Source organism: Serinus canaria, chromosome 1A (assembly GCF_022539315.1).
Source record: "Serinus canaria isolate serCan28SL12 chromosome 1A, serCan2020, whole genome shotgun sequence".
Taxonomy (NCBI): Eukaryota; Metazoa; Chordata; class Aves; order Passeriformes; family Fringillidae; genus Serinus; species Serinus canaria.
The window spans coordinates 43,410,790-43,425,875 of record NC_066314.1 but is presented as its reverse complement, the minus strand read 5'-3'; the positions used below and the strand labels follow the sequence as shown (position 1 = coordinate 43,425,875).

The following is a 15,086-nucleotide window of genomic DNA, read 5'->3' as shown; positions in this document are numbered from 1 at the left end:
AAAATGCTGCTTAATTTCAAAGAAAACTTTATTATGCTTTGCTTTATTATGCTTTGCTAATAAAAGCTTTATATTTGCTGATATAAGCTTTATATTTAAAGTAATATTTTATATTACTTTATACTGTATACTTGGTGTAATTATATGTGGAAAAGTAAAATGGATGTTTGATTTTAAAAAATAGAATTCAAATTCCATTTACCTCTTTTTCTTTTCTCTCAGGTGGAAAGACATGATATGAATACCCTGAGTTTACCACTTAACATCCGCCGTGGAGGTTCTGATACCAACCTGAATTTTGATGTACCAGATGGGGTCCTAGAATTTCACAAAGTCAAACTCAATGCTGACAGCTTGAAACAGAAAATCCTCAAGGTTACAGAGCAAATCAAGGTTGAACAAACAGCTCGAGATGGAAACGTGGCTGAGTATTTGAAACTGGTGAACAGTGCAGACAAGCAACAGGCTGGACGCATTAAGCAAGTCTTTGAGAAAAAGAACCAGAAATCTGCCCACTCCATTGCCCAGTTGCAGAAGAAATTGGAACAGTATCACAAAAAGCTCAAGGATATTGAACAAAATGGATCTTCCAAAGCTACCAAGGATAATTCCAAAGATAGCCTGAAAGATGTTCAGCATGGAAAGTCTCGTAGCACTGGGCATGGAGCAGAGAGCAGCAAGTCAGGTGTGCCGGGTGTATCCCTGACACCCCCTGTCTTTGTTTTCAGCAAGTCCAGAGAGTTTGCCAACCTGATCCGAAACAAATTCGGTAGCGCAGACAACATTGCTCATCTCAAAAATACCCTGGATGAATTTCGGCCAGAAACAAGTTCTAGAACCTATGGGGGCAGTGCCACCATTGTTGCCAAACCAAAATATGTCAGTGATGATGAATGCTCAAGTGGGACCTCTGGATCAGCAGATAGCAATGGGAATACTTCCTTTAGTCCTGCTGTGGCAAGTACCATGGACAGTCAAGGAAAGCTTTCCATGATTTTGGAGGAACTAAGGGAAATCAAAGAGACACAGTCCCAATTAGCTGATGATATTGAGAATTTAAAAACCCAATTTAAAAGAGACTATGGCTTTATTTCTCAGATGCTACAAGAGGAAAGATATAGGTATTTTTTATTTAACTGTTCTCTTGAAATGACATTTGAATGGGTATAGAAACTATTTGGAAAGTGTGTGTGTGTGAAAGAGAGAGAGAGAGAGAGATTTCAGAAGCAAGAGGAAAAAATAATTCCAATCAATATCTAGTACCAACATGTTTAATTCCTTCAAATACACATAGAATATTTATATTTCCTATCGAATAGTGTAGTGCCCTTTGCCTTTTGTCAAAGGCTGGTCAGAAAACTCTCTCCTCTGTCATAGTTTTTATGTGAGTTATGTGAGTACTGTGTATAGGAGATGCCAATGGTTTTGCAGCTGGTGGAAGGATTCTCATCTAATGTGACTCAGAAAAGCTAACCAGTCTGTGGTGTAGCAGAACTGACTGACAGCGGATAAGTATGCCCTTGACTCCTGAGTACCTTGTCCAAATACTTCTCACACACATTGCTATCTTGTGGATGCAATGTCACCTTGTACCTTGGTGTAACACACACTGGTAGATGTAGTTTGAAGTGCTGTAGCACAACTTCATCTTGCATTTGTTACATGACAATTAATGCCTTTATCATCCTCTGTGAGAAGTGGATGATATGTTCTACAGAGGGCTTTCACCTGCTGTACTTATTTCCCATTTTTCCAATGGCTTGTTGAGGTGACAGTCAATTCTTGAAGTCTTTACTACACCAGTGGGCAAAGTCTTGGTATGAAGGGCAGTATTTCGTGTCTCCCTTGCTTATAGTTCTTGAAATACAACAAAAGGCTTGATATCATGTGGTGATATAGGGAGGAAAGAACAATGAAAGGCCTGCTGAACTTCTGACTTGGTTTCAGGAGAAGGCAGAGTGCCCTTTTCTGTCAGCTCTCTGCCAATAAAATCTCAAGCCTCCTGCTACCCATTTCTAGACAATTTTGCCTCCATCATTTTTGTGCTAACTGCAGTTTGCCTGTTTGTGTGTTAAATCAAGTGACAAATTCACAAATAAACATTCTAGTTTGCTGGTGGTTTACTTGAACTGCTTTACCATGTAGAAACATGCCAGAACAGACTGTACATAAATGGCAGAACCCTGCAGTTTTGTATGAGAGAGACCATATTTTTCCTGTCATTACTGGCGAGCTATTAACTGGCTCAAACTTACTTATGAAGCCATATCTTCTTGGCTAAATGAAGAGTGAAAAATGTGAGTTGGATATCCTTAGGCACTGTTTATATTTCATATAATTTGCCAATGATGCACAAATACTTGCTTTTAGCACCGACTGCCAGCAAGAAAGACTCAAAAAAGGCTTTCAGATTGCTGAATAAATGTTTATGAAAAGTTTACAAAGTTTTTACTGATTTCTATAAGTGCTTTATATTGCCAGTCAGATGACTTCACCGTATGCTGAGAAATTACCTTTTAAAATGTGCAATTGTTTTAATGATTTGCATTTCTTGAATAGAAGGCACTAAATTTAGACTTCTTTTCCTAATAAGATATGAAAGATTGGAAGACCAGTTAAATGACCTCACAGACCTTCATCAGCATGAGACAGCAAACTTGAAGCAAGAGCTAGCCAGCATAGAGGAGAAGGTGGCGTATCAGGCCTATGAGCGATCACGAGATGTTCAGGTACTTACTTTCCTTATCACAATCTTCTAACATTTTGTAGCGATCTTGTACCATGAAACACTTGCATTTTTCTGCATATTTTTAAATATGGAATATGGGGAAAGATGTAAGCCCATGTTTTCTCTGTTTTAAGGGGAAAACCCAGCACATTGAATCAGAGACAGTCTCCATTTGTTTCTCTGGATTCAGGATTTTTTTTCTGCTGGAACTGATGATATGGCCAGGCAGACTTGTGGTCGAAGGATGGTCTGTTTTAATTTCTTTCACAGAGGAGGAAGGAAGCAAGTCTCCTTGTATTGTGTGACATAACACTTCTGACAATGTCCTGACATAAACTTCTTGCTCAGAGTTTCTCCAATATGTAGTTTCACCACTGGCAAGATTTATTATAAATTGAGCTTAGGGTAAAAAGTAAGAGAGCTGATTTATAAATAGAATTGTAGATTTGCCAGTTATAATTAGAGAGTTTTAAGCCATAGTCACAACACCCTCTATAATCAAAGCTGTGGGGTGTTTTCACCTTAGTGATCAGTTGTAGTCATGTCTGACCTCAATCAAAAACCAGTAATAATGTCTACAAGTATGTCCTGACAGCATGTAGTTATGTACATACTTGAATATTTTATACAATACAAGCACTTACATAATGCATAACATTTCCAGTCCAAGTCTGAGTAAGTGGTGAAAAGTGGTGAAAACACATTTGTGCCTTACCTATTCATGAACAACTGAGGAATGCTCAAAGACTGTCTTCATTTTGGCTCACATGGTAAAAGAACCTAAAACCTGACCTGTATACACCTGTGCTCACATTTCCAAACAGAGAGAGTGCAGGCAGCAGGATGATCACAGTTTCCTAAATGTGAATTAGGAAGCTCCTGGGAACACAGTGGGAAAGGGATGGCACTGAATCTAAGCATATAATAGGTTTCATTGTATGTTTAAACAAGAGAGGTGTCTCACAGATTTAAAGAGGACTCCTTTCTGTGAAGGCATCTTGAGGATGTAAAAACATAATGAAACCTGAGTTGTCCAACAGAGGGGCTGTGAAATATTCCCTAACTCATTAGCAGAATCCTGGAGGGGTGTCAGAGATTTTTAAAAGACTCCTGGAAGGGTGTCAGAGACTCCTTAATGAAGTGCTATGTTTACACAGCCTTGTTTCTTTTATCTCTGTACAGTTGGGCCCATTTAAGCCTATCTCTCTGGGCTTTGGAAAATTAGCTAAAATGGAGTAAAAGGATTTAAGCTCTGGATATTTTGAGTAACAGCCTAACTGTTGCTAAAGGATGTGCAGATAGTTCTAAAGACATGTTCAGCCTCTCAATGCAGAGCTACAGGTATCAGACTTTTGCAGCTGGACTTTCTCTAAAGCAGCACAAGACAATTTGATAATTTATAGTCAGAGTGGAAGAAAGACCAGGAAATTTATTAGTGTGGAGTGGAAAACAGGCCTGAACCATAACAGACTTTGTGCCACCCATTAAGAACTGCAGTAACAATCTTCTATATTGTTACTAATTCCTAGAGCAGTGAAAGGAAGCAGCCTTGTGTAAGGCACTGTGCCACACTCTCTCTGGTGACCTCGGTGCCTGGCCAGTCGCTTGGTAAGCCAGCTCAACTTGCTGCAGCAATGAAGAACTGACCCAGCAAGGGAAAGCTGATAACTCTCTGGGTGCTTATACACAGAGATTTGGTTTGAAACAGCTTACTGTGTGACCAGTGAACAACCATGCTAGTGCAAGGAAAATACCTGGAGTTTGAAAGTATGCAAGAAAGTAGGGATGCTGGAGCATTGGTTTTGTTTGTCACACAGTAGTGAAAGATTCTGTCAATCTGATCAAACTCATGAAATTATAGCTCTGCACCACATTATGCAGTGATGCCCAAATCCCAACTCCTGCAAAAAGCTGGCATTTTGGCAAGTAAGTGAAGCAGTTGGAAGTTGTTTTGCTTTGGGAGGGTTTAAGCGTGGGGGTAGTGTCTTAGGAAGCATTTTAGTCAAAGACCACTTTTAGTCCATCCTCAAGCAAAGAGAAAGTTCTGCTTTCTTTAGAACAAATTGTGAAGCAGAACAGATCATGTGGGAGAGAATCCCGTAAAAGCATCTCCAAAGGTTGTTCCACTGTCTTCACACTGACAGAGGGAGAAGGCCAGATCTCAGAGAGGACTCAAGCCCAACACTGTAGGATGGGTAGCTTTGAGAGCAAAATCAGTGTAGACCGCAGAGGCAGTGTAAACTAAATGCTGCTACATGTTGCAAAGTAGAGTTAATTAGTATCACAGCACACCCACCCTAATGTTTTCTGTAGAATATACAAAGAAACTCATTTTCTTGCTGTTTTGATGAAGTGATAGTTTCTATGGCAACAGCTTTACTAGTACTTTATATCAACAGCATATATAGGAAACAACTGTCATGAACATTAAACTTATGATACTTTTTCTCAAGCATGAAAAAAGAACAAACCTACGTTTTGGACAGTGTTGTTAGCCTTGATTATGCCTGAGCAAACAGTGACACACTCATTCAGACATATATGTGCATTTATTTTTTTTAAAGTTGGTACTTCATTGAAATTTTAGCAGTCAATAATAAATTACACTTCTAATCTAGCCGATGGATGGCTCTGCAGCTAAAATGTGAAGAAACGTTGAAGAGAAATATGGCTGCCCTAATTCTTGTTTTCTGTCTCCAGGAAGCCTTGGAATCATGCCAGACTCGGGTTTCCAAACTGGAGCTGCATCAGCAAGAGCAGCAAGCACAGCAGTCTGAAACAGTTAATGCCAAGGTGCTCCTGGGGAAGTGTATAAATGTTATCCTGGCCTTCATGACTGTCATCTTAGTGTGCGTTTCTACTATTGCAAAGTTCATTGCTCCTATGATGAAGAGCCGTTTTCATATCATCTGCACTTTTTTTGCAGTGACACTGCTGGCAATATTTTGTAAGAACTGGGATCATATCATTTGTGCTATAGAAAGAATGATTATACCAAGATGAAGCTATTGGACTAGCTGGTCTTTTCTTTTTTCTTTTTTTTTTCTTTTTTTCCCCCTTTTTACTTCCCCTCCCTGTTTTTTAAGCACTGTGTGTAAAGAAATTCTGGTGTAAATATATAAAAGTATATTTGTTGGCAGTCAGTTGCCTGTTCGATCTGATTTTGTCTAACTGGCTGTATCTGTAAGGAACTGCTCACTTAAGTCAGTCTTCTGCCTTAATCCAAAAGGTTTTCCACTTTCCAAACCCATACCCTCAAAAGATGGTATGATGGTCTGGGAGGGATCCCAGCAACTGCAAGTGTCAAGTGTGCTTTTTACATGCAAAGAGTGTGATCAAGAGGGAGTGCCATAATGTGTATCAGCTCTGCTAGACTGATAGTTAATTTTCTCTCTGAATCCAACAAGAGTTATAAACCAAACTGTGCAGTCATGTGTATTGATAGTTCTAGATTCTAAATTAATGGGTAACATTACCTGGGATTTTGAGTTTTCAAGACTAACAAAACTTGATGCTTCTGCTAGTAACTTTTTGCACAGAGTTTGTTGTTAGTACATGAGACCATTGATTGACTATTGACCACAGTTAGCAGTTGTTCTGTCCTGGCACTGTTCCTTATCACATTCAGGAAACACATACACATGGCATAAGACTTCCAAAGATGTCCTGAATTGAATTATAAGATCCCCAAGCAACTTTGTAAAGGAGTTAAGAAGCAAGGAAGTGATAGATAAGTTGTCATCTACACCAAAGCACTCACTTGTTCAAGCCCTGCAACTGCACGGGAAAGAAGTACACAGAACAGCAACACTGAGGTTAGCTGTGGTTAGCACTGAATTGTTGGGGTGTTCTGACTGAATGCAAAGCATACAGGTGGTGGGGCCCTGGGTACAGTGGATTTCTTTCTTCTGTCAGATTAAAGAATGTGGCAGAAACATGAGGGAACAGCTTCTTAGGGGGAGCAGGGAGTTAAACTTCTGTAAATATAGGAACTGTAGACACTCTCAACAAACATTCCTGAAAATAATGTATTAACATGCAGTATCACTACTAGGAGACAGGGTTGGGTTTGTTTTCCCACTGGAATTTATTTTGCTTGAGTTAATAACTGCAAAAAAATTTCCCTGAAATCAGCTTGGCTTTCAGCCATGATGTAAAACAAGATCTTTATTAAAAATAAACAAACAAACAGAAACACCCCCCCCACAAAACAAACCACCACAACCAGAATTTTTCTCCACTCTCCATTAAGTGTAAAAAACAGTGTCTCCGATTATTTAATGTTCAGTGTTAGTAACTGTGAAAATAATTGTCATTACATATTTTCTTTTCAGTTGCAGTATTTTTTATGCTGGTATTATGGGAGGGAGGGCATAGTTTGATGTGTATATTTCTTTTTAATCAAGTGCAATAGTTGGTGTAGAATTTGTGAAGTCTTTATTCTGAGGAAAGGGAGTGGGTGAGGGGAAGGCAGGGAAGAACTCTGACATTTTACCACAGTCAGATTAACAGTGAATAGTTACTATTTGTGGCTTCAGAAACTAAGGAAAGCACAGAATTAATTTAATGAAAAATGATATAACTAAACATTTAGAAAATTCAATTTAAATACTTACAAATATTTAAAGAATTCTTTATATGTCCTAAGTCTTTGCACAGAGAAGCAGGAAGGACTGTGCAGGTTTGCAGTCACTGGAAATGGATCAGATCAGGCACACCCATGTTATCTTAACCCAGCCCTACCTCATCCCAAGTGGGAAGTGGAGTGGAAACCAAAACCAAACAAACAAGAGCCTAAACAAGACCAAAAACTGGTTATGATCCTAAGAATGCTGTGACTCTTCATGGTGTTTTCTTGCCATCTCTGTTATAATCTCCATTCTTTTCTTCAGCTTGCACAGCCAACTTCTGCATTGGCCTCTTGAGAAAATAGTTTAGCATTTTGTTAAATGGGTTAGGTAATGTAGACGTGCAAGAAAGGAATACCATGTGTTAATAATGTTTACATAAGAAAAACTCCTTTGCCTGTTGCATGATTATACATTTATATAATCTTCCCATTGCTATTTTATGTAGTTGAAATGTTACATCAGGCAGCCTCAAGGACAGGCAGGAAAAAGATTAGTATTTTTCTTATAACAAAGGATGCTGTTGTGGTAATTCACATTCCCTTCACACCTAGGAATGTGCAGGCTTCTCCTCCAAAGGCATCCTGTTACAACTCTGGGAGATAACCTCAGTGCAAAATGAAGGTAGAATCTAAAATTTATGTCTCTACAAAAGATTGCTCACTGTCTTGACAGAATCTGACAGGGCCTAAATTCTAAATTGGAAACAGGAAGGTCTTGCACTTCCATATTGGGCGGAGAAGATAGAAAAAGCTCTAAAGGCTGCATAATGTCAGTTATTTAAATTAAAACAACCTAATTGGTGAATGGGTGTATCTCTTTTCTAGGTTATTTTCTCTGCTGGGTTTAAATCTCTGAAGGATGTGACACACATCAAGAAATAATAAAAAATGTAAAGTGAAGAGCAAAAGCCTGCTTTTGAGTGAAACTGTTGTAGTTTTGCACAGAGTGAGACTGTAGTGCCAGGAACTCTGCCATGTGGAAGGCCACCCAAGGAGGGAGATCTCCCATCCTGCCTTTGTGGTCATATTTCCTACCATGTGCTAACTACTGGCATGTGGTGACATCTTCCATATGCCATGTTAGCTCACTAGACTGGAAGAAAAACCTGGTGAAAGAGGTAGATCTGGAGACTTTAAGGGCTGGTAAAAAGGTCTCATGGGTACAAAGCTGGAATTTTAAGGGAGATGAGCCTTTTTCTTCTTGTTGCAGTGAATCATCAGCTGTCCCTAAAACTGGACTCCAGGCAGACTCTCTGCAGATTGTTGGGGCAGCTTCAGTGTAGAAAAGTTCTTCCTAGCTTTTTCCTAGAGGGAGTAAACAGCCCCAGCATGAGGTGGGACAAGCTAGCCAGCTGTGCCTATACTCGGGATCAAGAGAAGGCTGGTCCTGAGCTAGTCTGGGCTGATGCCTCTGCCCTTAGCTTCAATATGGGCATCACTTCCCCCCTTTAGGCTGGGGTTGTGTATTTTACATATTAGTGTGTGTATCTGGCCTGCAGTCTGAGCTTTGCTTCCTGTGACAGTATGCCTAGGCCAACCCAAAGAACTGCAGTTCCCCTAGTGAGAACTCTGTTCAGCTTCTCAATTAACCATATTCTGTCAGGATACCATTTGGTTTTATATTCTCATGCAACACATCAGGCATTCTTAGGATACTCCTTACACCTACTCATCATGAGCCTCTAAAACACTCCTACTCAACAAAAAGTTGCCAGACAGTGTCTTTTCTTCTTGATGCTGCCTGGTAGGCAAGTATTTAATTTCACTTTGGTAGTAGTTCTCTGATGAAAAAGCCCTTCAATAAGTTGTTAATACCTGTTCTATAGGCTTTTGGCAGCTTTTGTTAGGAGGTTTCTGGAGATTTAGTTTCTTTTGAAAATTAGCACAATTTTCCTGATTTCTCCTATTTCAGCATTCAGGACTACATGAGGTTTCCTCTAAAAATTGTCGAATGGATCCCTCTGCTAGCTTCAACTCCAGTATTATTGAAAGTCCAATTAGCGATTGGCAGGAGTGATCGAGACCCAGTTTAAATTCCTTCTTCTTTATGCTTTACATTATATGCATTCATGCAACTTCTCATTTTATTGAACTCCTGTGATGTCTATTTGCGCTGAATTCTTAGAGAGGCACTGAAAAATTTCACTGCATTTTAGTTTAATATCAAAATGTTTGTGTTATGCAGTGCCTCTGCTGCAGGACATCTATCAATATAGATCTGATGTCTGCACTCCAGGAAGGGTATTTAAAAGCCCTTATGAAATGGTTTTCTGTGAACACATAATGACTGCTTATCTGGGGAATAGCAATGCAAAAAGTGAAGACAGTTTGCTCTAGGAAATGACCCGCTCACCCAGGAGTTGAAGCTAGACAAATCCAGTGTAAGCATAAGGTTCAGTTTTGCAATCATAAGGGTTGCCAGCTAATTATTAGCTACTGAATGACATAATAAACAAGGACTCCAACATTTGAAGTTGAATTAGTTCAGGCTTATTATTGATACAGAGTTAACTGCATAATAACAACTAGTGCTTTCTGAAATCAAAATCATTGAACAAGAAATTCAGGAACAAAACAAGAAAACACAGAAGCTTGTAGTTCATTCAGAAGGTACAAGAGCCAATTTTCTTGTTTGGTTGTTTTTGTTTTGGGAAAAAACAAAAGTCCCTTTCCAAGTCCCTTTCCACTATGATTGAGACATTTTACTGCTGGATTTAATGATACACCAGAAGATAAACAGAGATTAATGTAATTAAACACTCTAATTTTGATAACAGAATTTAATCTCTTCTGAAAGTCCATCTAGGACTAGCAATCGGGCAAATTTATTCTCTGCTATTTTTAATCAACCCAATATATATCTGCTTTCTTCATTCCCCATCATGCCAGAACATGGCCTTTAAAGTATAGGAGATTATAAAGGGCTTGTTTTCAGATAAAGTTGGAATGGTGTCTCTGATACTAATCCTGCACAAAATATCAGACAATTTTACATTGCAACAGAGAAAGACTAAGAAAAGTTTTATTTTAGTCAATGAAATAACTTCTTTTCCCTGAAGAAGCCAACTGGGAGGATGGTGTATATAGGGACTGCATGAGGCCAAGTCAAACTGTCTTGTACAATTGATTTGCTGTATGTTTAGCACATTAAGTTGTACTGTTGTTGGAAAGTTTTGCACAAAGCCACCTTTCCTTTTTACCCAGGGAACCTGGGTCTGGTAGTATCAAGGTGTACCAAAAATTGTCTGCTTTTATTGACTAAAGTTAATTGTCTTGGTGTGTGACCTGCAATGTTTCTCATGGTATTTCCATTTTGTGCAGCACTGTGGAAAGATTCGAGTATGTAAATGTAATTTTTGTATATTTGGTTGTGTAGTCATGACTGCCTCTAAGGTGCCATTAACATTTTTTAAAATAAAAATATTTACATTTATTTGATGATGGATATTGTCTCTTAAACTTTCTGTCTGATCACTCAAACCCCTATCAACTTTCCTTTCTCAGTAACAAATTATTCAATTGACAGTGATAAAGTTAACCCATTGAACACAAGGCCCAGTTTTAATGTACTGACAAATCTGAGCATTCTGCCCTGCTGCACTTTTGACCAAAACCTGCTGAATTTCACTTACAGTTGTGGCATGGCAAAACTGCAAACATCAAACTAGGTTTCATCATTGCTTTTATCCAAAGCTTGTGTGAAATTTGCCATGCAGATGTTATGCTATTGTGCCAAGTGGCTGGACCCACTGTGGTTTTTTTTTTTTTTTTGAAACTTAGAACTGGAAACTTAAGAAGTATTTTTATGTTATTGTCAGAAACCTTGGTCACATGTGCCAAAAAAATAATGTAGCTGACATAAAGCAAAAAGTTTGCCTTTATTATTCATAAAGCAGATATATTGTCAGCTGGCACTGGGAGCCACTGGGAATGATGGTGGCTCATCAAAAATATAAATTCCATTTATATTTTTTATTCCACAAATAGAGCAGAAACAGTGCCATAACAGATTGCTTTGCAATCACACTGTACTTCCTATTTTCTCCTATTTGATGAAATGGCACAGGGGCTGCTGTGTCACCTGCAGACTTTCCAAGGTCTTGTCATGCTGAGTTTCACATGGGTTCCTGGAACTTGTTCTATATTAAGGCTAACTCCATTCACAAACAGCAGCTTCTCTCAGAACCACTAATGATTTTGCCCATTTCTGGCATGGGCTGAATAATCCCTGCTAAGCAGCAAACCAGGCATAAAAAAATGCACCTCACTCACCATCACTTCTCTCAGTTGCTCAAAAGCTTGGCTTTGGAGAGTGCATAGCATACCCTGGTAACTGCTTTAACACCCAGAATTAGGGTGTTAAAGCAGAGAGTAATATATAACAGTTCTGTTTAACAGCACAGAAAGAGAAGTGTCACTTGCCGCCAAGAGGCAGCCACTGCGCAGTGTTAGGGATCACTGGATGAAATAAATAAACCTTACCAGCAGTGTACTCTGAAAATACTTTGTGTTGGTGCCCCAAATAACTCCAAGAACCAAAGTTGTGTGACTGTGCCAGAACCAGCTGAAGGCACCCAAGACTTCATCTGCTGTCATGCTGCAACTCATTTTGCAACATCCAGAACTGCTCTGAACTAGCTGGCTGAGGCAGTGCTAGCAGAGTAGTTTTATAAACTTCGTGATAAATTCTTCCTGAAGGTGTGTGCTTATTTCTCTGCTTGTGCTGCTGCAGAAGGTGCAGCAGTCAAACGGCAGGTTCTGCCTCCCCTGGCAATGGGCACTGCACTGATGTAATTAAAAGGAGAAATTTCAACACTATCCTCTTCAATTCCTGTTTGGACTGTGACTTAGGTGACAACTCATTAGTTTTGTGATGTTGCCTAATAGATCAATGCTATGTCACCTTTTATGTGTAGCTGACCAGATTCAGACAGAAGTGGAGAGGCTGAACTACAGGACAGGCTGGTGCTAGTCACTTCTGGGATTCTGCAGGACTCCATCCCCTGCCCAGTTCTCTTCAGCCTAATTAACATCTTGGATGCAGGACTCAAAGGAATACTAAATAAGCTAGCCAATGACACTAATTGGGAGGAGCTGTCAACTCCTTCGAGGGCAGAGAAGCCCTGCAGAGAGATCACAACCAATTAGAGATGGGCAATCACCAACCAAATGAAGCTTAGCAAGGGGAAGTGCCAGACTGTGCACCTGGGACAGGGCAGTCCTGCTTGTGTGTATAGAATGGGTAACGAGAGGCAGCACTGTGGAAAGGGACCTGGGGCTCCTGGCGATGCCGAGCTGAACAGGAGCCAGCAGTGCCCTGGCAGCCAGGAGGCACCAGACAACCTGGAGTGTCCTGGGGGAATCAGGCACAGAATCACCAGCTGGGCAAGGGAGGGGATTGTCCCCTCTGCTCTGCACTGGGGCGGCCTCACCTCGAGTGCTGGGGGCAGTTTTGGGTGCCACAATATAAAACAGACATTAAACTGTTAGAGATCCTCTAAAGAAGGGCCACTAGGATGGTGAAGGGGCTGGAAGGGCAACCTTTGAGGATTGGCTGAGGTCACTTGGTCTGTTCAGCCTGGAGAAGAGGCTTCACTCTCATGACCAGCAATGGGACTTGAGGAAATGGCACGAAACTGAGTCAGGGCAGGTTTAAGCTGGATATCAGGAAAACACTTATTTATTCAGAGGGTGGTTGGGACTGGAAGGGGCTCTTCAGGGAAGTGGTCATAGCACCAAGCCTGTCTGAGCTCACAAAAGTCTTGGAACAACCCCCTCAGACACGTGGTGTGACTCTTAAGGTGTCCTGTGCAGGGCCAGGAATAGGACTCAATGAGCTGATGATTGTCCTCCAAGTCAGCATATTCTATGATTCTATGATAACTTTCACCTTAGGACAAGCTTGAAGCTGGCCAGTGCTGAGCTTCTGAAAGAAGCATAGACATGCTTTTGACAGAAATTTTAAGAACTGAGCTTGCATTTGATGTAGTCATGATCCCTTCAGCTGCTGAATGTATGGTTCTACTCACCTGTGTGTGTAAATTTGGAAAAACTCTTTTGTTATTGTGCCTGGAATGGAATCAATCTAATGGAAATGAAAGCACAGTCAGGACTGAAGCTGTATTGAAGCTGCATATATTGTATTATATGAAAACAATATACAAGAGAAGAAACACTTGTAGCCTAAAAAATTCCTTTCATATTTTTCTGCTAAATTTTAACAAGTTGGTACTGGTCAGGAGAACATCCTGTTCCTCTGTAGTTATAGGCACTTGGTGATAAAGACAGAAGATCAGCACAGGATACTGTACATCCAGGCTGAACAGAAAAGGAGAGCACACAATGCTTGTGTGGTCAGCAGTCCCATACAACTCACCTGTCTGAGTAACAGCCTAATAAACTGCTTTAGGCTTTATACCTATGTACATTAATACTGATGTCCTCTATGCTAAAAATTGTACTCTGGTCCTACTGAGCTTAATGGTAAAAACCCCTCTGAGTTTAATTGGGCAAGATTTATCATAGCACTATGGCACTTAAAAGCAATTCTGTCTTTTGACTTTGTAATGCCAAAAATAATAATTTTATCAGGCAACCTACCCACCACAGTGTATGGTTTTAAGTCTCTTCCACAAATAGCACACTAGTTAGTCACAGATATCTCTGCCACAATTGTATGGGATGGTGAAACTATTTGGATGCTCTCAGGATCTGCTGACTCAGATGCTGAACAGAGCTTGTACTCCCAACACTAATTCCCCACTTGGCCTCTATCCTGCCAGGCTGGATTCAGGTCAAGGTGACATTGATTAATCATGGATTAAACTACAGGTACGACCAGCAGCATGTGTACATAGCAACAAAACCTTCTCTACAGATATGCCCCTGTGCTACAGGAGCTTGAGGATTTGTCTAATCTAACAACTATTTTCAGTTTGCTCAACTGAGACAGAGAAGAAGTCTAAATGAGCTTTCAAACTCATTTCAAACTTTCAAAGACTTCTTCTGACCATACTGTCAGTATACTCCTCCAAAGACTGTATCTGCAAAATGGATTGAAATATTGTCCTGGGCTTCTCTACATATTTTACAGCTCTTTATGTTTTATTGCTTTCTTTCTGTGAGGATGAACCTTGCTATTCTGTGAAATGTTGATCTACCCAAAACTAATATAATGTGACAGTTAAAGAGTCACAAACAATCTTTAATACTGTTGATCAAAATCTGTAAGATCTCTAAATGAAATCTCTTTACTTTTACTCAAGCCCCAGTGGACTTCAAGTGTCCCTTTAAGAGACTTTCTTTAAAAATAAACTAGTGACACCTGTAGCTGCATAAATTTCTATTTTTACAAAAAAAAAAAAAAAAAAGAAAACCAAAACCCTGCCTGTGTTGTGGGAGATGTTTCAAAAAGAGGAGTTTGGAATAACCCTTTTTTTATGTAAAGGTCTTATACATGTTTCCTTTATGTACTGAGTTAGAAGAGAAAACAAAACAACTTCAGTATGTGGTTCCCTTCTCTCCCCAACAGAAGGGCTTCATATTTACTTTCCCCTAATTTTTCCCATATATTTGTCTAGTAATACTTAAAGTCTTAATTTTCTAGCTGTTTCTGCCTCTTGCTGTCCAGATCTCTCTTGATTGACCCTCTCTTCTCTTTTTGCTGTGAGCATTAGCCCCACTCCTACTCCTATAAGTTCTGCTTTCAGTTCCTCCTTCCATGAGCCG

General features: G+C 39.8%; 1 protein-coding gene across 4 annotated transcripts in view; it reads left to right on the top strand.

The window, feature by feature from the left end:
• The window catches only part of TMCC3 (transmembrane and coiled-coil domain family 3), a 135,304-nt gene extending 124,507 nt beyond the window's left edge, over positions 1-10,797 (top strand). For all 4 annotated transcript variants that reach the window (XM_030238405.2, XM_018910102.3, XM_050984663.1 and 1 more), the window contains exons 2-4: positions 223-1,121; positions 2,594-2,729; positions 5,429-10,797. In XM_030238405.2, the coding sequence (XP_030094265.1) occupies positions 223-1,121; positions 2,594-2,729; positions 5,429-5,731 (1,338 nt within the window). In that variant the 3' untranslated portion in view covers positions 5,732-10,797. The remainder of the gene's footprint in view (positions 1-222; positions 1,122-2,593; positions 2,730-5,428) is intronic.
• The last annotated feature ends 4,289 nt before the right edge of the window (positions 10,798-15,086 follow it).